Genomic DNA, 24,670 nt, shown 5'->3' on the forward strand with positions numbered 1-24,670 from the left:
CTCTTTCCTCTCTCATTAAGGAACTGATAGTTCCAAATGCTGAGTATAGAATAATACTTTCAAACTGTTTGCCATGCACATTAGGTATGTGGTTGGTATATGGAAGAGATAAACTGCAGTTAAATCCAGCAGGTATGAAATGAGTAATCTTTTCTTGAAGTTTTCAGCTTGCACCCTCCTCCCTCCCAGACATACAAACCAGATACCTCTAGCTAAATAATTTGTGAGTATATATAATTTGCCTCTGTCAACATCATGTTACACTAACCTATTTGTGAGATTAAATTAAAGGAAAGTAATCAGAACTGGAAATTATGTAAAGACATTTTTAGTTATGTCCCAATGTTGTAATAAAGTTAACACAATATTTCTGTCCATGTGATGGTAACTATGATTCGTCAGCCACTGTTGCCGAGCGGTTCTAGGCGCTTCAGTCCAGAACTGCGTGACTGCTACGGTCGCAGGTTTGAATCCTGCCTTGGCTCAGATGTTAAGTCCTATAGTGCCCAGAGCCATTTGAACTGTGATTCATGATTATCAGAGTCTATATGTTCCAAATAAAAATTGGAACTTCATGTGTATAAATGTACAAATTATTAGACAATGGGACCAACAACTGACACTTTTAAATTGATGACTAGACTAAGAGATTAATAATAGGAAAAAAACTGCAAGATACTTGGCGATAAGTTTGCTTCAGGACATGGTAAGGGGGGTGAGGGGTGGGAAGAATCAGCTCTCTCTTTGTGAGCATACCAGAAATCCTTTATCAACCGAAGGTAAAATAAGATATAAAAATACAGGGTCAAACAATTAATTTAAGTATCTTAAAAACCAAATGACTAATAAAATTGGAAGCTAAGAAAAGTAAGTTCGTAGTAAGTAGGGTGAAACACAAGGGGCTGCAACATATTGCCATTGTTGTTTGACTTGTCTATCAAAGAAAAAAGAAATGGATCAAAACAAAATAAAAGTGAGAATGGAAATGTATCAGAAGCAAATAGGAATAAGCAAGGAACATATTCTTTAATTAAAAAAAAAAAAAAAATGACCTGTGAGGCAGATGTTCCTACAATTTTATGTTCATAGCACAGCAGTCTGTGAAAGCAAAATATTTATGACATTGAAAAAAGAAAATCAGTGAGTGAAAAGTGTGTGTAGGTGAATTGTGGTGAAAGACTGGATATTGGAACTTCTGTTAGGCTGCCCAGTATTAGTTAACTTGGTAGTAAAGGAGCAAGTTTGCAAGGGCAGATAACTGTTTGACTACGTAAAATAGAGTGGGAGTATGGAAAAGCTAGTCCAAGATAGGATGAAAAAGATAACAGCAACTTAAAAAATGAATTGATAAGTTACCATGAACCCCATTCCAATCTAGTGAATGCAGTGGTTGACAATATCTTGTGACATTCGCCTATAAGGCTCAAACAATAATTGCTAAATAAAAATACAAAATGTTGACAAGACTGTATCGAAGCTGTCACTCTCTTTTGAAACAAGGGTGTTTAAACCAACAAACACGCAGGAAAGCAGGGACAACTCGGACACTAGAGGAGGATAGGAAGTATCATTGAAGGAGTGAGCATAAACCGTGTGGAATATGTGTGGTACAAAAAAAAAAAAAAAAAAAAAAAAAAAAAAAAAAAAAAAAAAAAAAAAAAAGAAGAAGAAGAAGAAGAAGAAGAAGAAGAAGAAGAAGAGGAAGTGGAAAAATCTTGATCTGGAAACAAGGGAATAAAAATTTGCCACGCGAAGAGACAATATGGTACTGTGCTGATGAGTGTGTACAAGTGGTGATATACAATATACATTGATAAAGGAACTCTGCATTGGGCCCAGAAGACCACGCAATGCCCTTCGAGAGATGTCCTCTACTATATATCTATGGAGAGTTAGGGGGTCAGTATACAACTCTCCAGGCTGTTATCAACTTCCAGAAGTTGAAGACACTGCTTCTCACTTGAGTAGCTCCTCAGCTGGAACTACAAGCAGAGTGTACCCTATTCCAGTCCGTCCACCGAGCAGAATTTCCCGGCTCTACAAGGAATTGAACCTGATCCCTTTCTATGGCACCCCTGTGGCATACTGACTGCATAGCTGTGGCAAGAGTCATAATATACACTTGTGAACAATTGAGTTATAACTATTCTGTTTATTGGGGAGAGAGTATGTATATTGCACCGTGAATGAAACAGTTTAGTGTATCGTAAATGGAATGTATTCAGACCTTGTACTTGTTGTGTGAGAGCGCGGTGTCTTAGACACTTGTAGTGTTTGTCTTAGCATGTACGGACCAGTGAGCCTTACTTTCTAGTATTTTTAATTATAAATCATTACTGGTGCCTCTGGCACTTTTGTGCTGCAATAGCAATAGCTTGCAATAGCAAACATTGAGTCAACCATGGTTTTTGGATTAGAAGAAGAGGTCAATTGGGTTGACATTGGGAATAGAGTGATGGGAAGTGGACAATAAGCAGTTATATCGAAGGGTGCATTATTTGATATGTTCAGGTTAATTATAAAATGTGGATTGGAGAATTTTTCACGTTGAGCAGAAGTAAGTTTACAGGACCAGATGTCAAATTACACATGATCCGTGTGAATCCCTATAGTCAGCATGAACACTGGCACACAGAATAATTTATAGGTAGCCTTGCTGTATATAAAAAATCAGATTTGTGCTGAACTGTCATGAACAAACTGTCACTTCTCTGGAATAAATAGACTCTGATTTGTTAATTACATCTGTGTAAATGAAAAATATAGGAAAACATAGATTGCTGCTTACTGTAAAGCAGACATGTTACATTGTAGACAGGCACAATTAAAAAGGCACTTACACAAAGCTTTCAGTCACAGCCTTCATCAGCAAAAGAGATACAGAGAAACACACACATTCATACACACAGGCAAGCACATGTCACACACATATGACTGACAACTCCAGTAGCTTGCCCCTAGCTGCTGGACTTGGCAGTTTTTTTTTCTCTGTGTGTGTGTGCGTGCGTGCGCGCGTGGAGTGCTTGCTTGTGTGTTGTGCCTGTGTTCAACTTTGTTTTCTTTACGGTAAATAGTGATCTATCTTTCCCTGCACTGTTGATATTCCTACCTGGAATTTCCATTGTTTAATCAGTGTAAATAAGAAGGACACAGTTACATATATTCTGTCACTTGAAGACTAATACATGAAGTAAGTGGACATTATTTTTTATTGCAGAGGATCTTTGTCACCACTAATTATTAATTTTGTGTTCCAGTTAATTAGACATGGTTTCATCCTTTCGTGGATGTGCTCTTTTTGTTAAATCTTCCTGCAAAAGATCTGATTTACTTCAAATTAATAAACCTGAGTATTCTGAAAAAGGAGGTGCAGCTTACAGCTGCAGTGTGACAGTTGATCACAGGGTGATTTTATCACTGCCATATCGTGGGTAACCATGGCTCGAGACACTTATTCTATAAGGGTGTGTAGTCATTGGGCTTTCTTGTACCACAGTGTCAAAGGTGTACTGTGAGCAGATTTACTCAAGGAAAATACTACCACAATCAGCAGAGTGAACTGCTATGGGCAACAGGATATCATTGACAGGGGTTACCACTGACTAGCATGGCTTTAGCAGCGAACAGGTGGGCCACAATGTAGCAAATGACTCACCAACTCAGTGACATTCAATAAACAGTAACCATTCATGCCACTGGGAACTGTCACCTCTTTGTGGGATACAAAGATGCAATCTGCACACTGCTCGTCACAGTTACAAAGATTAGCATTGGTTCGGAACAGCACCAGGGGATGCTCGAAGCATGCAGGAAGGTCGTCTGTCTGATGATTTGCGGTACATATTGCCAAGGTGGCAGGGTGCAAAATAAGGAGTGATCAAAAAACTTCCATTTGAAGGCTGCATAGTTCAGGCCAGTATGCCACACACACACACACACACACACACACACACACACACACACACACACATATCCATCCGCACATATACCCTGCTTGTGTCTGTATATGTGCGGATGGATATATGTGTGTGTGTGTGTGTGTGTGTGTGTGTGTGTGCGAGTGTATACCTGTCCTTTTTCCCCCCTAAGGTAAGTCTTTCCACTCCCAGGGTTGGAATGACTCCTTACCCTCTCCCTTAAGGGGAGTTGGAATGCCCTATCTCGCCAATGTTAAATTTGCTAACTTTGTGTACCTTTTTCTTTGGAACTATTATCTTCAGAACTTTGAAATTCTGGCAGAGGTTTTCAGCATATATTGTGAGCCCACTGAACTAGAACCAATGTTTTCTTTTTGTTGGTATAGTATTTATGAATTTTTTACCATTAAGCCATTTTTTATTGGAAAAAGTATAACATAAACTTCCCTAGTTCAGAGAATAAGCCAGTTCTTGTCATGATTCTAGTTCAGTGGCCTCTTTGAACTGTTTTGCAGCATTTCTGAAAATTTGAATGTTGTTGGTTGAGTGGTTTATGAGATAAAGGTACATGTAACACTAAAAATGTCAAATGCCAGAAAATGCGATTAAAGTAATTTATTATGAAAATTCACAAATACCTTTTATTCTATTATCAAAAGTGTCCAGCAGAGTAATCAGGGTCATCTTCTAGTTCTTCTTCTTCACCTAGAAGCTTTCTTCTCCTTGCTGCCCTTGCTTTTTTTGTATTAAATTCAGCTGCATACTGAGCCTTCCTTACTCGCACGCTGTCCAGAAGCTGAAGACCTCTGATGGTGTTGATACCAGGAGCAATGCCGAGCCTTGCCATGACCTTTAGCCTACCCATATGACCATCATTGAATGAAATAACAGCATCACTGACTCCCCATTTCAATGTTTTTATCCCAACAAATACATTCTTAGGTACACGAGTCCAAATGAGGTTGTTGAACGACTCGTTTTGATTCTGGGTACAACCATGAAGACATTTTCGCAGAAGATCAGGATGCCCCAAGTCTCTATATATTGGTTTAATTACTTCCATAACAGCCAATGGAATATAATTTTTATGGTGATAAGGATCCCCAGTAGCTTGAGATTTTCTATAATTGCACCATGACTGAGGACCATCTGGACAAGCAAAATGTTGAGGATTATCATCAGTTGATGATCGATGTAAATATGTGGCCCATACAGCTTGTCTCATTTCCTGCAAATTATTTGCATTATTTCTTATTGCCATACCATAGTATTGTTGTAATTCATTTATAATTTTATCTGACAGGCGACCTCTAATGGTTTTACCATCTGACAAAATTTTGTCCTTCAGATTCTGTTTCAGTTTCCTTAGACGAGTGCCCATTCGTTTCTGAACATGACCGACACATTCTAGTTTAGTTATTGTCTTATTGACATATGGCATGGATTCTGTAACACTTTTGTATGCCTTGGAGTCCCCATCTCCAAGGAATTTTGTGTAAAATACTCCCCGTTCTTTTTCTGATCTGCTAAACATTTTCACAGCAGCGGCAGCCTCCATGCCTCCACTCGTACCTTCATAATTCTTGCTACATATGTGAGCTGCTTCTATCTTACCAGATGCACAATGGTAACAATGTTTAGTGAGCACTTCATAGTCCAAAACTTTACCGCTGTCCACACTAGTAACAGTAGCAACAGCATTTTTGGATGTGTGACCCCTTTTCTGCCAGGTTCCATCAAAAGCAACAGGGATATCTGGGTTTCCTTCATTTATATATTTTGCTTCACTGGCAGCAGCTTTCATTGATAAATCTGCTACAGACTGAACAGCATCTCCTATCACTTCAGTGTAATTGTCAATTTTAGCAGGTGGAGGTGGAAGATTCATTATGGCACAAAATGTTTGAGCAGCAGTATGTCCTTTACCAATTGCTCTCATTGCATACATTAGCCTGATATTACTCTCAAACAAATTGCTACTGCATGTTTTAGAGCTCCAAAAACAGGTCTCATTTTCACAACTGGCACAAACTATAGCAATTTTGCGGGAAAGTCCTATAGATTTTGTTATGTTCATATCAAAAGAACCTCCACAAAGATTACAACACAAACATTTCTTCATAAACTCAGTAAAAACAGGAAAGTCGACTAAAACATATTGTTCATTAGAAGCTTCATCTGTAATTTCACTTGCACAGTTTGATAACTTCTTTTTTGATGCACTGGTGGGCGTGTCTCCTTCACACATCTCAGCTGTACAAACGTCAGAACTTTCACCAGCATCAACAGGTGCTGAAGCAGAATCACTTGAACAAACGTTATTTGTAAATCTATTACCGCGAAACTTTCGCTTTTTAAATAATGATGCACTCCTAGGCATCGTAGAAACTACGCACTCACCACTGAAAGTCAAAACAAGACAGATAACAAACTCCAAATGAGCGACAAACTAAACTCGAGGCTCAAAACAAACACTCACAGATCAAAAACTGAACAATAAACACAGCTAGTCGTAAAAACAATGGTACCTATGGAAGGATCAAAGATTCTACAACTGAAGAGTGAAATCCACAGCCTTCTATATGTAATGTTTTCGGAAATGCGAAGATTTAAATGTGTACAAATCACAAGATGGGTAACTTTGCTGGGCGCACATGTAATTTTGAAAAATTAAATAAAAATACTTCCAATTGGAATTTCTTAACAAATTTTGCACCATTTTAAGCAGAAAATTTCAAATTAAGTTATAAGGTTAAAAACTGAAAATGTGAATTTTTTCCATTTTCCGGCATTCCAACTCCCCTTAAAACCCACATCCTTTCGTCTTTCCCTCTCCTTCCCTCTTTCCTGATGAAGCAACTGTGGGTTGCGAAAGCTTGAATTTTGTGTGTGTGTTTGTTTGTGTGTCTATCAACATACCAACGCTTTCGTTTGGTAAGTTACATCATCTTTGTTTTTAGATATACTTTTCCCATTTGGAATGTTTCCCTGTATTATATTATATATCAGTGCTTTCCTCTCCCACAACTATCCTGTAGACCTTGTCCACAAACAGATCTCCCAAACAATACATTCCTCCCCAACCAACAACAATGTTACTACCCCCAGACCACACAGAAACATCCCCCTTGTCACCCAATATTATCCTGGCCTCGAATACATCAACTAATTACTCCGCCACGGATATGAATTTCTCAAGTCAAGCCCTGAAGTGAGATCATCCCTTGACAATATTCTCCCCACACCACCCAGAGTTGCCTTTTGCCGACCCCCTAACCTCCGTAACATCCTTGTCAAACCCTACAATATTCCCAGACCACCTTCTCTACCCAGCGGTTCCTACCCCTGTAACCGACCCCGATGCAAAACCTGCCCCATGCATCCCCCCACAACCAACTACTCCAGCCCCGCTACTGGTATAACATACACAACTCAAGGCAGGGCCACATGTGAGACAGCACGTCATTTATCAGCTGACATGCCTGCACTGCACAGCCTTTTACATTGGTATGACGACAACTAAACTGGCTGAGCGCATGAATGGGCACAGACGAACTGTCCACCTAGGAGATGTCCAATACCCAGTAGCGGAGCATGCCCTCCAGCATAATTCTAGGGACCTAGGAACCTGCTACACCATATGTGCCATTTGGCTTCTCCCACCCAACACCAGTACCTCGGAACTGCGGAGATGGGAACTTGCACTCCAACACATCCTTTCATCCCGCCATCCCCCTGGACTGAACCTATGTTAACCAACCTCACTCCCATTTACTCTTTAGTCTTCTCCTCTTTCCCTTTCCTCTTTAGCCATTCACGCATCTTTTTATCCTACATAGTTGTGTTTATCTTTATACTATGTACCTCTTTACTTCTGTATTCATCCTCCTTGGTTTGAAGCTGGCACAGTAATTACAGTAGAATATCTTTGGCTTCCCTCTGACATCCATGCCTCCATCTTTGCTACCCTCCCTGTTTACCTTTCCCCTGTTGCTTCATAACCTGGGTTGTGAATAACTGAATCCACTTTCCCTTCTTCCACTTTTTTCCCCTCTCTCCTCCCTGATGAAGGAACGAAGTTCCGAAAGCTAGGATACGTCAATTTTCTGTTCTGTTTTGTGTATCTATCGGCTGTACTGAGCTGAGGTAAGTACTCACCAGGCCCTCTATCTCTTTGTTAGTATTTGTTTCATATATATAAACACACACATACACACACATACTCACACACACACACACACACACACACACACACACACACAGGGTGATGCGTATTAACATTTAAAAACCTCCAAAGCACTGTAGATGACCCTGAGACAAGTAATTTAATACAAGACACATGGGATTACAAATGTTGGATACGATACAAATGTTGGGAAATGTGTCAAAAGCGAATGACAAATGTCACCAGATGATGTACCTTGCCATGCTTGCAGTGGTTGAGCCTCTTGGTCTGTCACACTTGATCATCCCAACCCAAGTCAAGTATTCATATCGTTGTGGCTACGGATACATGTGTGCGACTTTAGTGATGGCGTTCAGGATTTGCGTCTTGCATCTGGCAGGCAGTATTTTTTCATTGTGTTAAACAATTATGTATTTATATTGATGTGTATTATTTTATTTATCGGTCTTGCAGTTTCCTTGATTTCTTGCAAAGTACAGTACAATGAAAACCTACCATATTGCATAACAAGTAGATGAGTGTAAACTTCAGAATAGCATCATCGCCATTAAATGACCTTTGTTTTCTTTACTAACTAATGTCTGTAAACAAAAAGAGAAGTGACAGAAGCAAAAAACACAAAATCAGAACTGCTTTTGCTTGATTACAGCAGGGACAGTAATTTTGTAACATCTACATTTACAACAGATCATATTTACAAAATGTTTTGAAATTTGCTCTGTTTTCTCAAATGAAAGTATTGCACTGCTCAATCATTCCTTTACACTCAACCCCGACTGCTGCACATGCTGTGGGGTATGTCATCTGGTTACGTCATATGTTCAGTGTTTCTCACCAATTTTTGGGGTATTTTGAAATTTACAAAAAGGCAAATGCAGAAAGTTATCACATTTTGCTGCACAATACCTGTGTCACAGAAAAATAATGTATACAAATCTTCTCAGATTGGCCACTGAATAACTTTGTGCAAGCCTCGCAATATTTCACCAACACAACTGTTCGTCATCTTCAGGTAGTGGTGGGTCCTGTCATCACTGCTGCAAGATGTGACTGGTGATATTCGCACAGCAGAATTGAAATTTGTCAGGCTAGAAGCAGGAGTACGAATGTGTGGACAGGCACTCCCAGTTGGATGGAAATGCCATTCATAGTAGCCTTCTGCTTATGTGTTGTGGGCAATGACTGCACTTCTGGACACTCGTGTGGTTAAAAGCTGAATTAACTCTCTGCAAGGTGCTGCATCAGGTCATACATCGGAGGATCTGGTTTCTACTGTTTTAATTTCATGGCAGTCAGTGCTGGATTCTGGGCAGTGCTTAGTCAAAATTCCATATTCCTGTTGGTAAGATTGCCCACCGTATGGCCTCTTGGGAAACGTGTGGTGCCCTGTATTCAGGCAGTGCTCTGCTACCACTAATTTACTGGGTGGCATTTTTGTCAGTGCTGTTGAACACAGTGTTCTTGCACAATGTGAGGTGTCTGCCCTATATAAGATTTCCCATAATGGCATCAGATCTTATATATGATCTATGTTTTCTAGGGTCAAGATTGTCTTTAACTTAACACAAACACTTCCTTAGTTTCGCTGGTAGACGAAAAACACACTTGATTCTGTTTCTCCTAGCGATTCTTTCTATTTTTGAAAACATGCCACTGAAATATGGCAAGAAAGCCATTTGCAGTGCTTGTCTAAGTATCTTCATTTACATCCCTACACTGAACTTGCTTTGCTCAGAACACATTGCAAATCTGTTTACAAGAATAAACGTTCTGCTGCAACACTGTTATTAGGTTTTACAGTTCACCAGGCAAACTGTTGGTATCTGAGATCACGTGTGCTCTATGTGCCAGGGAGTGTAAGACACTACCACATTGTGCAGGGTGATGGCAACTTTTGGACCGCAAATATAACTCTGCGTGTATCAGTTTGCAGTAGAGACTATGCCCCAGTGTTCTGTCAGCTTTTCTTCAAACTGTGACATCCAGGAATGGTAAGCTGCTATCTTTTTGTACTTCCACAGTGAACTGAATATTCAGATGGAGCGAGTGCAAATGCTGCAGGGACATAGGTAGTGTCTGTATTATGTGGGCCACACCACAAATGTCTCTTCAGCATTCTGCCAGAAGGAGGAATGTTGGATATTTACTAAGGGAAATAGAGGGTCTCCCATGGGAACACTGTCCACTTGATTAAAGTAGTTGGTGTTACATAAGAAATAGGATGAGGTATGCACATGTTTAAACAGCACCACAATTTCTTTCTCAAACTTGCTGTTAATAACCTCTAATGAGGGCTGCAGGGGCACTTTTGTAAGTAATGATATAACATTTGAGCTAACTAAAAGATCTGAAAGTTCTAGTTTAAGCATCTTCAGGTATTCTATGAAATCCTCTGAATTCTAAATATGATGGTCATAGTCATCCACATGATAAATTTCAAAGCTGTCATGTGGAAATTGCCAGTTGCATCTTGCAGCAGTGATGGTGGAAATCACCACCACCTGTAGATGCCAAAACGTTGTGTCACTGAAATATTGAGGGAGGGACTTGCATAATGTTATCTGGTGGGGAACCCAAAGTGTTTTTGCAACAGATCTATCAGGCAAGCCTGAAAAGTCACATATACTCCAAGCAGTAAGTACCTGTCGTAAAATGATCACATTAGTGAGCTTGGCAATTAATTAAGAGTTTATCAATAAATTTGGCTTCATTTTGCAAGAAATTGTGCTGTGTTCCAGTACTCCCTCTTCAACAAAACTAATGTCAGTTTCTGCTCCACCTCTTCAGCCCAAGATCCTATGTACACTCTTGAGCATTTGTGTAAGATACCTGTTTATTTATAAAAATAAAAGTAACTTCTATCATGACTTTCCCATTCTTGTCCAGTGGGTTTGTTATCCTGCTGTTGCCTACTGCAGACTACAAGATTACTGTTGAAGATTTCTGCAAAGTTTTTCTTCCTTTTTAGTGTACCAACATTTCACTGTGTGGTAATTGCCTGGTACTGTTTAACGGGTGTTTTAACGGTTGTTTCAGAGATGCAATACGAAGCAAATGCAGTGAGGATGACTTGCTTGCCATGATTTGGGCAGCAGTGAGAAGAAGGAAGAAACAACATCGAGGTAAGATACATTACAGCAAATGTAACTCTATAGATAGAAAGAAAATTTCTGTTTAACAAGTCATAGCAAACATAAGAGCAAAATAGAACGAAAAACAACAGTGATAGAACCTGTGTTTTTTGTGTAAACTTGGATTTAATTTTTATTTAGTATTCATTCTGATTAATGCCCATTGGTCAACAAGATATTTCAGCCCTAGAATTTGGTTCTGCAAGGTCCACCAGATAACCATATATGGCTGTTGTAACTCCTTTATTGGACTTCAGAAGTTTTCCAGCAACAAATCTTTTTTTTTTTTTTCTTTCTTTCTTTTTTTTTCTTTTTTTAAAAAAAAGCTAAAATGCAGAAAACATCATAAAGCAAACACTCACAGAAAAGCATCAGTGTCCTTGAAACAATGGAAACTCCAGTAGGAATATCAACAATATTGGAAAAGGCAGATTACTACTTACTGGTGAAGGCTGTGGCTGAAAGCTTTATGTAAGTGTCTTTTAATTCTGCCCATCTGCAGCCTAAGGTATCTTCTTTATGGTAAGTAACAGTCTGTCTTTTCCTTCATTATTCATTAGTGTTCTTTGTTTTTATTGCTGTTTAGCAAGCATCATGTGGTATATAAGGGATGCGAATAGCGTCAGATGAATCATCACTCTGGAGGATATGAAGGTGCTGCATATTGGTGTGAGACAGCATTATCTGATGAGAGTTTGAAAGAAACCTCATTGTGGATGTCCATTTGGTCGCCTGGTTAAACCTTGCAACATCTGTATTTTTGGAGTATTTGGATCTGACAGTGGCCTGATGTTGGAAAGTAAGGGCATACTCGTCATCAATGTTCCAGTTGACTACATGAGACCACTACAAGGGAGCATCACTGTGTAGTGTACTGAGTACATTGTAACCTGTTCACATCTGTGACTGCCATCTGAGAACAAGTACAGTAAACTCTCGTGCAGCTACACTTTTGGCTAGCTAGATTGACACTTGACAAGTTTCAGTTTGCGTGCACCTGGAGCCAAGCATTTGCTGGTGTTTTTTGGCAATCTGCTGCTAATCTGTGCACTGGTGTGTGTCAAAAGTCCAAGTATCGTCAATTCGTGCGTGTGTTGGTTGAAGCTCTAGTGTGTTTCTTATTCGTATTGCATGGTTTCATGCCACTGCCATCTATTGGAACTCCTTGGTAGTACAGTACATACAGTATTGTTCTATGCAGCGCAACGTAGCCCTGTCAAAACCGACAATTAGAGTGCGCTGCCTAACACTTTCCACTTGTTGTCGGTACATCAAAGCTGAGTGTGTAACAGTGAATGTACAACACCCTGTTGTGTTGCCACGTGGGCTTGGGTAGAACAGAGGAAATGGCATAGATGTATCGAATGCTTTCATTTGATGGCTGCCACAGCCTGGTTTCAAAAGTCAAAAGTTTGTCTAGTGCATCTCGAGTGTTGTCAAGTTGTGCATCTGTGTGTTTCTGATTTGAGGTTTCGTGCTCCCACTATGTGCCTTAAAGTGTCCAGAGATAAAAGGGGCCAAAAACCATAAAGGACTCAGTCGAGTGTCTGTAGAAAGAACACTGAACGTGACTACAGGCACGAAACATAAAATGAATGTGATCTTGTTGGAAAAAGAGCTTCACACTTTGCAGAGAATTGATGCTGGTGAGCCACCCACAAAAGTTGCTGCAGAGTAGGAATACAATTACTGATCGGAAGACAAATTGATCAGGAATTTAAAAATTTTGTTCCATCCAAGCATTGGGCAGCGCAGTGAAATCTTGAAAAGCAATGAGAAAAGGTGCACATCCTCAGTTAGAAGAGGCATTATTTTTGTGGCACGAATAAATAAGAGCCAAAGGTGTGTCAGTTTCAGGTCCTCTACTTTGTCAAAATGAGCTGATGAGCTGATTGAAGGAAAGAAGCAAGAATTGCTCGGAAGTAATGGCCAGCAGGATCGTTTCAAGAAGCAGCATGGCATTCATGAAATTGCCATCAGTTCCAAATCATTATCTGGGGATGAAGCTGCTACACTGATTTTAAGAAGAAACTGCACACAATCATTGACAAAGGAGGTTATACTGGCAATCAACTTTACAAATGTGATGAAACTGGGTTGAATTACAAAATGCTGCCAATGAAAACCCTTGCCTCTAAAGAAGAAGAAATGGCTTCAGGATACAAAAAAATCCAAGAAAGATTTACTGTCCTTGCTTGCAGTAATGCCACTGGCAATCATAAACTGTGTCTTACTTTAATTGGCAAATCCAAAACACCAAGAGCATTTAGACACCAACCAACCAGTTTGCCACTGAGGTACATGAGTCAGTCTTAAGGCATGTATGAACAGTGCCATCTTCAGAGAGTGGTTCCAGGCAGAGTTTGTTCCAACTGTAGTAAATTACATGGAAGGAAAAGGACTTCCTTGAAAAGTGCTACTTCTTGTGGACAATGCTCCTTCTCACCCAGGTGATCTGCAAGATGGGGATATCAAAGTTGTATTTCTCCCACAAAATGTCACATCTCTATGTCAACCGATGGACCAAGGTATTCTTGAGGCGATGGAAAAACATTACAGACGCAAGATGCTGGAATAATTAATAGGTGTGATTGATGCTGCAGATGATTTTGTGGAAGCTCTTAAAAAAATCGATGTTTTAAGTGTCATTCATTGATTGCTGAAGCTTGGAATCTAATTCCTCCAGTTCCTCTTGTTAGGTCTTGGAAAAATACTCTTAGATCGTAAGGCAACCTAAGTGGTGGGAAGGAGGAGGCAACACCGAAACTCAAGCTGACATAATTTTGGTGAATTTACTGGAGAAGCTGGTTGTAAAGACACACACTTCGAAGACATTGAAGAGTGAATAGAAAATGGCATTTTTTCATGTGACTGAGGATGAAATCGTCCAAATTGTGACCGATCATAAAGTGTCAGAAGACTATGTTTCTGATGATGAATCAGAGAAAAATATTCCTCACACATTCTGTTATGAAGTGATCCAAACTGCCCTGGAGTACATCAGCCAACAGGCGGAGACGATTTATCTTGAAATAGTTTGATTTCAACGTTGGAGATGTATTGTTGCAGCAATAGTTTCTCAAGCAAAAAAACAAAAGAAAAAGACGTTTGTGACTTCGTTACCAAAAAATAAACTCTAATGAACCATCCTAGAACTTCTATGTCCATAACTTAAAAAGTTTTTTTTTTTAATTTTCTTGAAAGTTCCTCTAGACAGACTTTTTGTTCCTTTGAGTAATCTCTAGATTTGTTTCATAATTTTGTTCAGTAGTTTATTTTTTACTCAAAAGAGTAGGTAATAAAATTAAAACTCCTGTTATTTCCTGCTGCCAAATAAGGGAGATTTTTTCTGTAAGAATGCAAAATAAACGAGCTTTGTTATACAGCACTTAAAAACTTTGAGTTTTCAATCATAGTTTGGTGCCTTTTTAACATGTCAACACAATTTTTTCAGTAAAAAAGTGCAGGGTTATTTGCAACCATATCAGTAACGTTTTACATACCCTACGCACGTTTTACGATCGTATTTCGCAATATTGATGCAATTTGGAGTGTTCACATGTGAAAACAGGGGGACTTTGATTTATCTGAAATTTTTGTTATCGGAACCGGCCACCGTCCCGATCATTTAGGATAAACAGGAGTTCACTGTAATAGACTCCTTGCAACATGCTGTGTCATACTGCTAGGAGCAGCCAGACTATGGAATTGCCGTCCTGCACATAGGCTGCCATTAACACCCAAGCAAATGACTGCATGTGAAGTGGTGCCATGATCGAGAAGTACGGACTGCTAATGAATGGTGTCACATTATGTTCACTAATGAGTCCCAGTCCTGCACTGCTCCAAATGACTATCGTGGAGAAGTTCGACAGTGACCCGGGGAGATGGGGAGAGGTCCCATTCTTCCACATTTTGGGGGGGGGGGGGGGGGTCACAAAGCAGTCCCATGGTGTGGGGAGCCATTGGGTATGACTTCAGGTCACGGCTTGTAATGGCTGAGGGAACTCTGATGGTACAGCAGTGTGTAATAGTATTGTGGTGCTATTTTTCAACAGGCCAGTGCTTGTCCACATGTAGTGTGTGTCTCTTTAAGTTGTCTGCGTGATGTTGATATACTCCTGTGGCCAGCAAAATCCCCATATCTGTCCCCGATAGAACATTATGGGACCAACATGGACGTTAACTCCATCCCACTGCCTGTATCCATGATTGCAATGTCCAGTTACAACAGTTGTGGATCACCTTTCTCAGGAGGGTATGCAGCAGCTTTACGACATCCTCCCGCACTGTCCAGGCCAGACAGGGTGCATTGCTGTGTTGATAAGTGGGCTCAAACTGATAAGTTCTGTGTAAATTTGACTCTGTTTTGTTATCACTGAAATAACATCGCATACCCTCTAAATTAGCTATGTTTCAATTTGTTTTCTCCCCACCTTCTGAGTGTCTCACTTTTTTTCAAGCAGTGTAATTTAAGACAGACATAAGTATATGAAAATGGGATGGCATAACACATTGCTATTCAACTATGCCCCTAAGAAAATTGTAAGATAATGGAGAAGAGCAGGTGCACTATTACACTGACTAGAATGTAAACTTAAAGATAGAATTATATTGTGTAACCTATACCGATGATGTAATACTAATTGACAAAAACATCACTGATGTGCTAAAGCAATTTGAAATATTAAGGGAGCAATCTAGGAAAATTGGACTAATAATTTCACCTGGGTAAAAAATTAATGGACGATACCAAAATGGCACTGGGTGAACTTATATAGGCAACAACATAGTATTCGGTGATACAGAGTTTAAATAATTAGGTGAAAAAGACCACTGAACATCATAATGAAAAGAAGGCATAGAATCCAGACTTCAGAAAATACAAACTGTCTCTCAGTTAACTAAAAGTATTTTTCCTGGAACTCTAAAATCTAACATTGCACAACAGTGATCAAATTAGAATTTCTTTATGCATGAGAGAGACTCTTTGTCCAACACAAGACATGAAAACAGCAAACTGAATTAGAAGAATGTAAAATTGTAGTAAAAATCTTAGGTCCAAGAATAAAAGTTGGAATACATCACACAGAACCCAGTGTGAAATCTCCAGGCAAATTCCTAAAAACTCTTGTTACAATGTGTCTCCAAAGAATCCAACTTGTGGGACATACAGAAAGAATGTATCCAAACAGGCAGCTCATTGGATTCCCACATACTTGAAAAATAAGATCCAACTGATGAAAACAAACAGGAAGAGACCTTACGAAATTGGAATCACCACATTTACAGTATTCTGATGTAGTGATGAGTCACACAGAGTGCAGTTTCACAGTAGCTTGATCGATGCTTGTACTTGTGTATGTAGTATATGCAAGTGTGTACAGCGTCTCTTCTGGTGTACTCACAATATGCTAATTTAGTGGCCGAGCAGTAAACCGGATCCCTACTCGGTTCCAGTGTGCTGTGCTAATTATTCTTCTTCACTATACATTTATGCTTGGAGCTGCAAGAGAGGCCATTTTCCGGATAGTGCCACAAAAACAACAAATTCTCAGATATCAGTTTAACTTAAACTCTTCAACATCATAGACAACATTTCACATTAATATGTTGCAGAACACTAGATTAGTGTAAAAAATTGCCAGAGTAAACATTGTTCTCCATGTGACAGATTGTCACCCGATGTCCAAAATCGATAAATTTTATATCTCTGCACAGAGAAGCAGCTGGTTGCTCATTGTCATCTGTGGTGCTAATCAATGGGTCGAGCTCGTTGCTGGCACAGCGCCACCTCAGAGTAAGTGGCCCCTCATCCCAGCAGGTGGCGATGTTTAAACACCCGTATAGCTCCCAAGACTTACTGTGTCTGTGGATAACTCCGTCTCTGCACAGAACTTCCCACATTTCCCACACAGTGGGCCCTTGTGTCTCTTACACACAATAAATCTTCAAACTTCTTTCATTGGCTAAGTTAAATTTCGAGTGTGACGTGCTATTTCGTAAAAAATAGCAAACGGTAGACATGGATGTTATTGTGACACTTTCCTAAGGCAACATTTGTGTATTACACTTGTAGAAGTGCACTGCAACATAAAACAGTAGTCCGTAAGTTCAAACAATGGAAACTACAGGTTGGAATATCAGCAGTGTAGGAAAAGATAGAGTGCTAATTACCATAAAGATGGCACGTTAAAATGCAGACAGGCACAGTTAAGACACTTACACATAAGCTTTTGGCCACAACCTTCATCAGAAAAAGAAATAGAAATACACACCATTCATTCACACAAGCAAGCACACCACACACACACATGACCACCAACTCAGACAGCTCAGGCCAGAATGCTAGCCTGTAAGTTTGCTACACAATAAAATAATTATTCTGAGCTACAAGAAAAATGGATTCAAAGAACTAAACTGCTTGAAGAAAAAAAAGGGAAGCTCCCTGAAGCAACGTAGTTTCACGAGTGTGCATACCAGTGGTAAATTATGAGAGTCGCAACTCTCTGAAATGGATAAAAAGGTCACCAGATTGCATTAGCTTTGTTTGTGTCTCGGATTGTTACCATGAATGGTAGGAGCTATAAGAGATGTGAAGAGCGTAAGATGTTGAGTGATCCCTGTGAAGGACACAGATGCCCTGTACTTCTGTGAGTCAGCACTATCAGCACGTAACAAAATTTGAAGGGGCCTAATTGTGTGTCTCCATTTGCCAGGCTGATTGAATTATGCAGTATGCAGATTTGTGAGACATTCAGATGTGGTAGTGTCCCCATGTTGGACTGCTTGGGTACATAAGGGCGGCTTGCTTGTCAGCAAGCTTCCGGTTGACCGTGTCTGACGAGCCCATGGGAGAATTGCTGCAAGTACGCCGAGCACATTGTAACCCTTTCACACCTGCACCTGTCATGTGATCAGCAGTGAGTCACATTCTACAAGACCCGCGATGACAGTTGTCAGTGAGTATGACAACGACATAGGGAGAGGGCGTTTGGGGCAGCATCGGATATGACTTCAGGTCACTCTGACAGCACAACAGTATGTCATGGACATCCTACATCCTCATTTGCTACCTCCATGTCCAACGGAGTTACAAGAGACAGAGCAGTGAAAACATATCCAGTTGTTGACTCACAAAACGGTTTTGAACTGTGACGCATGTAGTCTTAAGTGAATCATTCATACAAAAAGAAAAGAAGAGGAAGCTAAAGTCAGAATGTGAAAAAATTTGAGAATGGAATAGATATTTGAAGACTTCACACTTGAAACTCCCAGTTTTCCTATTGTGAAAGTGCCTTTGTGACCATATGCATTTCACTGATGATAAACTTTTTTTTCCCCCTGGGTCTTGGCTCCATATTTTTTCATCCGGTTGAGTCAGAATACTTGCATAGTATCTGTGAGGTATTGTTTCAGTCTTGCAAGCTAATCTAAAATACAATCCCTTTTGCATCCTAGAAAACAATGACCACTCTTTCTCTCCGATTAAGTCACCTTGGCTATTTTTGTGCAACTGCTGTTTCATTTCATCCACGGGAACAGATTGGTGCATAGAATCAGTTGTGTGTCAGATTGTCCCAAATTGTTTTTCACATTAGGTTGTAGTCAGGCTTCAACAGACATGCCACTCACTTTCTGGTATGGCCACGGCATCAACTGTTTTGCACATCTTTTTAATTACTGATCTTGCAATATCACACTGTGTTCTTTCTCAGCATTTTCATATTTGATTGTAATTCTAGGAAGTAGTTCATGAGTCATCTTACAGAGACATATGCCACATATGAATTCAGCCACCCATTCCTTAACTGTTGACTATGAAGGAACTCCCCCCATGAACCATGGACCTTACCGTTGGTGGGGAGGCTTGCGTGCCTCAGCGATACAGATGGCTGTACCGTAGGTGCAACCACAACGAAGGGGTTTCTGTTGAGAGGCCAGATAAACATGTGGTTCCTGAAGAGGGGCAGCAGCCTTTTCAGTAGTTGCAGGGGCAACAGTCTGGATGATTGACTGATCTGGCCATGTAACATTAACCAAAACACCTTGCTGTGCTGTTACTGCGAACGGCTGAAAGCAAGAGGAAACTACAGCCATAATTTTTCCCGAGGACATGCAGCTCTTCAACTTGACTAGAAGAAGAGATCGGTTGGTAGGACATGTTTTGAGGCATCAAGGGATCACAAATTTAGCATTGGAGGGCAGCGTGGAGGGTAAAAATTGTAGAGGGAGACCAAGAGATGAATACACTAAGCAGATTCAGAAGGATGTAGGTTGCAGTAGGTACTGGGAGATGAAGAAGCTTGCACAGGATAGAGTAGCATGGAGAGCTGCATCAAACCAGTCTCAGGACTGAAGACCACAACAACAACAACAACATGAAGGAACTGACTCTTAATAAGTAAGATGATGCCTGTAGAAAAGTACAACAAAACAGTAATCTCAAAAAAGGACAGGATAGACAGTACATTCTGCAGGACATATTCAAAGTGATTGGTAAAAGAGACTTGGTGTGTTAAATGCAGCTTTTGATTACATGATAATTGAATTGGATAGATAAACAACCTACTTGCTAAGTGGCGGCAGAACACACACATAAAAGAAAATTATAATTAGGCGAGCTTCAGAGCCAGTAGCTCATTCTTCAGGCAGAAGGGTTGAAGTGGAAGGAAGAGGGGTGAAGGATAGGTCTAGGAAAGAGGGTAGATTTTGAGAAAGTTACCCAGAACTGCAGATCAAGGGCTGACTTTCCAGATGGGATGTGATTCCACATCTACATACATACTCCACTAGCCACCATATGGTGCATGGCAGAAGGTACCCTGTCTCACTACAATAGTCTGAATAAAATTACTTGATAGTTGACATCAATCACTTGCTGCAACAATGTTGCCACATTGGCTACCAGCTACCGTTTGGTTACAGGTGACAACAAACAAGCAGCTCACTTCACAAATTATGTTAAATGTTTAACACAGAGCAATTTTTCTAGTGGCTGGTGCAAGGTATGTCAGAAATGTTGGATACTCTGTCGACTATTGATTTAAAGTGACCAGTGACTGAACTGGGGCAGACGACCCGTTTTGTATCTCTGACTGTAAACTTGTGTCCTAACCCAGCCGAGAAAATTGTGGTCAACAGTCTGCAGCAGTACTAATATCATGATCGCTTTGTTCATGGCAATTAAAGCTAACCCTTAAGGGTAAACTCACGACAACAAAAACTCAATTTCAGGGCTGAAAGCAAATTGAAATTTCTCCATGTCATTTGTTACCTGTAACTATCCTTACACTAGCTGCACATGCTGCCATGTTAGAAACCAGTGAACAGTCCATGTGGGCACTTGGTCGTGGATTATAGATGACTGAGGCAGATTCCAAATGAAGAAATAATGACAGGAAGAAAAATAAGACCAAATAGAACAGTCAAAACAATGATGAAAAATGATGCAGCAAATTATTAAAAATAAAAAAAAAAAATATATTTAAACCAATTAATTGAATGAAAATAATAATCACACTCTTTTGGTTAGATTTAAAAATAAAAATTTTGCTACATTGATGAGATTCAAACCTACAACATGCTACATATTAGATTAATCTGCCAACCATTGTGCTATGCCACAGCACTGCATGAAGTATTTATATATGTGAATGTAGTGACCCAGTTGCAACTATGAATTGCAACCTTAAAAATTTCAGTTTCACGCAGTATAGTGAAAAGCTTATCTAATGTAAGATGATCTCTGTGAATATGATAACTATATGTATGATACTGAATCACACCTTGTGCTGAGTTATTCAGTAGTGTTTGGTTAGTGCTATGAATGAAATGTGTGTCTTTCATTAGCATTGTTAATGTGTGTTGTTTTTGGTGTAGGTATCGCGTGTCATGAAATACATAATAAAAGTGTCGGGCTCGTAATTCGGGATACAAATACATCAAGAAAGAATGCTGAACCAGGAATTGGAAGTGACTGGCCAAGTTTGGTGGAGTTTGGCAACAGCAGACAGTTCAAGTGTGACGCTGACTACTCTTATTGGCGTTTGAAGTGCCAACTATCAAGTAATTTTATTTCAACTGTAGTCAGTTCCTTTCCCGTTCCATCTGCCAATTGAGTGAGGAAAAAGTGAATGTCTATATGCCTCTCTATGAGTCCTAATTTGTTGTCTCTTATCTTTGTGGTCCTTACGCATAATGTATGTTGGTGCAAGCAGAATTGTTCTGCAGTCAGCACAGTGTTCCTCAAAATCCCTCCAGGGATTCTCATTTGAGTTCCAGAAACATCTCCATAATACTTGTATGTTGTTGTTTCAACCTACTGTTAACAAATCTAGTATCCTGCCTCTGAATTACCTCAATGTCTGCTTTAATTCGACCCCTTGCGGATACCAGACACTCAAACTGTACTCAAGAAGAGATCACACTAGCATCCTATATGTGATGTCCATCACAGCTGAGCCACACTGTAGTAAAATCCACCCAACAAACAAAAGATGATTATTCGCCTTCCCTACCATGACCCTCACACGTTTGTTCCATTTCATATCACATTGCAATGTTACGTCCAGATATTGAAACAATGTGACTTCTTCATTCATGACACTACTAATGCTGGATTCTGGCATTATGGATTTGTTTTTCCAACTCATCTGCAGTAACTTATATTTTTCTACATTTAGGGTTAGCTGTCATTTATCACACCAACTGGGAACTTTGTCCAGGTCATCTTTTATCCTCCTAAATCACTCAACGATGACACCTTCCATACACCACAACATCATCAGCAAACAACCACAGATTACTGTCCACTTTGTCCATCAAATCAGTTATGCACATAGAAAATATGAGTAATAGCGCTCCTATCACACATCCCTGGAACGATCCTAATGATACCCCAGTCACTGATGGACACTCACCGTCGGGATAATGTAGTGGGTTCTATTACTTCAGAAGTCTTTGAGCCACTCACATGTCTGGGAATGTATTCCATGTGCTTGTACCTTTGTTAAAAGTCTGCATTGAGTCATTATGTCAAATGCTTCTCGGAAATCAAGAAATATGGAATCTGGGTTTGTGAATTTTGTGATGGCAAAGTTAGAGGAGCAATGCATCTGCATTAAATTTTGTGTGAAACTCAAGAAAACCTTTACAGAGACACACCAAATGATGCTGGGAGCCTATAGCGATGAGTACTTAAGCCATACTCGGTGTTACATATTATTCACACGTTTTAAAAATGGCTTTACAAAAGTCAAACATGATCCTTGTTCAGGACGCTCTTAGATGTCCACTGATGATGCTTGTGTCAGGAACGTCAACGAAATTGTGTGTGCCAGTCGAAGATTCACTGTCCGAGAGATTGTAGAAGAATGTAACATTTCAATTGGATCATGTTATGAAATGACACAGCATCTTGGAATGCATTGTGTTGCCGTCAAGTTCATTCCACGCTCATGATTCAAGACCAAAAAAACTTTTTGGATCTTACAAATGAGACTGAGATGTTCCTTGTGAGAATAGTATGACCCCTGCAGACTTCTTTTTATTTCCAAAGGTGAAAAGGATGAAGTTTTGCAATGGTAGATGAGATAGAAGAAAATTCGCAGACGGCACTTTATGCGACCCAGCAAGATGTGTGTCAAGACTGCTCCTGGAAGTGGAAATGATATTGGGAGCAGTGTATCAATTTTGGAGTAGAGTATTTTGAAGGAGACAATCCATAGTAACTAAAAGATAAGCATAGAAAATTTTGTGGACAAAGTTCTGGAATTTTTTGAACAGACATTGTATGACAAAAGGGCATGCTGAGTTGCCCATGAGTGATGCTTTGTACTGATTTGTGGACATAAACTTATTGGTCTCTATGAAACTGATTAGATTCAAACCCAGAATATGTTCAAGAATTCTGCAGCAAACTGATGTTATGGGTATTGGTCTGTAATTTCGCGGGTCTGTTCTTTCGCCCTTCGTATATACAGGAGACGCCTCTGTATTTTTTCCCCAGTTGCTTAGGTCTTTCTGCTGGGTGAGAGATTCACAATAAATACAAGCTAAGTAAGGGTCCAGTGCCATATAGCACTCTTTGTAAAACCAAATTGAGATTCCATCTGCAACTGGTGACTTATTTGTTTTTAATTATTTCAGGTGTCAGGGATGCTTACGAGGGTGGTTTGAAAAGTTCTTGAAACAGAATAGAAAAAAAGTACTTATGTCACTGAAACTTTTTTGTTTTTCAATGTACCCTGCTTGTAGATTAATTCACTTGGTCCAACAGTGTTCCAATACCTTGATCCCATCTCGACAATGATTTTCCTCCAGGCCTACAAAATAGTTGTCAACTCAGGCTATCAATTCTTAATTTAAGTGAATCTTCATCCACAAAGAAAAATTTTCAGTTTAGGGAAGAGGCACGTGTGGCAACAATTCATACCTTAGTTTGTGTAATTTTACCATGGCGATGGCACATGCGTGCGAGCGTGCATTGGCTTGATGCTAGATGACTTTCTTCCTTATTAAACCTGGCCTTTTTCTCATATCTTTTGTTGCAATTTGTCCAGAAGGTTAGCATAGTATTCTCCAGTAATTGTTTGCCCAGTGGGGAGATAAAGTACAAACAGAATCCCCTTCTCATCCCAGAACACTGATGCCATGATCTTCCCCGCTGAAGGAATTTGGTGGCGCATCCCAGAACACTGACGCCATGTCCTTCCCCGCTGAAGGAGTTTGGCGACGGAGATTCAGCATGTTTCCAATGCTTTGATTGTTGCTTTGTCTCTGGGGTATAGTAGTAAACCAAAGTTTCCTCGTGGTCACAAACCAGCACAAAAGTTCTTGTTTGTTTCTCCTAAAACAGGCCAAACAGTGTTGTGATATGTCCATTCTCATGTGTTTTTGACCCAGCATCAAGAGTCGCGGCACCCATCTTGTGAATACCTTTCAGATGACATCTGGCAAGCGTGAGCAATTTCATGCACTCTAAATTGGTGATCCTCCTTGATCATTATGCGCACTTTTGCAATGATTTCTAGAGTAGTGACACATCTTGGCTGACCTATTCATGGATGATCATCATCTAAGCTCTCCTGACCAAATTTAAATTCATTTATCCACTTGGCAACAGTTGAAGACAAAGGAGCAGAGCCCCTGGTGTATTCTGGAAATCGGCATGAATGTCCTTCGCTTTCATACCTATCTTTATGAAGTACTTCATCACTGCTTGAATCTCTACCCGTCCCCCCCCCCCCCCCTCCCCCGTCTTTGCAGATCACTACACAGGAACAACAACAGAGCCGTGTCACTGCCACAGCTCTCTTCCAAGAGCACTGACATGGCACATGTTTACAGGTGATTGTTGTTAGGTGTCTTTGTGCTATTGTCAAATGACGGTATGTTTATATGATTCTCTTGCATGAATTATTTCTTAAATGTAA

General features: G+C 40.0%; 1 protein-coding gene across 1 annotated transcript in view; it reads left to right on the forward strand.

Moving 5' to 3' along the window:
* The window catches only part of LOC126440335 (molybdenum cofactor biosynthesis protein 1-like), a 370,799-nt gene that overhangs the window by 337,254 nt on the left and 8,875 nt on the right, over positions 1–24,670 (forward strand). Inside the window, exon 6 of the mRNA XM_050090618.1 lies at positions 11,140–11,225. Coding sequence (XP_049946575.1) covers positions 11,140–11,225 — 86 coding nt within the window. The remainder of the gene's footprint in view (positions 1–11,139; positions 11,226–24,670) is intronic.

This window comes from Schistocerca serialis, unplaced genomic scaffold (assembly GCF_023864345.2).
Source record: "Schistocerca serialis cubense isolate TAMUIC-IGC-003099 unplaced genomic scaffold, iqSchSeri2.2 HiC_scaffold_1362, whole genome shotgun sequence".
In the NCBI taxonomy this organism is placed as follows: domain Eukaryota; kingdom Metazoa; phylum Arthropoda; class Insecta; order Orthoptera; family Acrididae; genus Schistocerca; species Schistocerca serialis.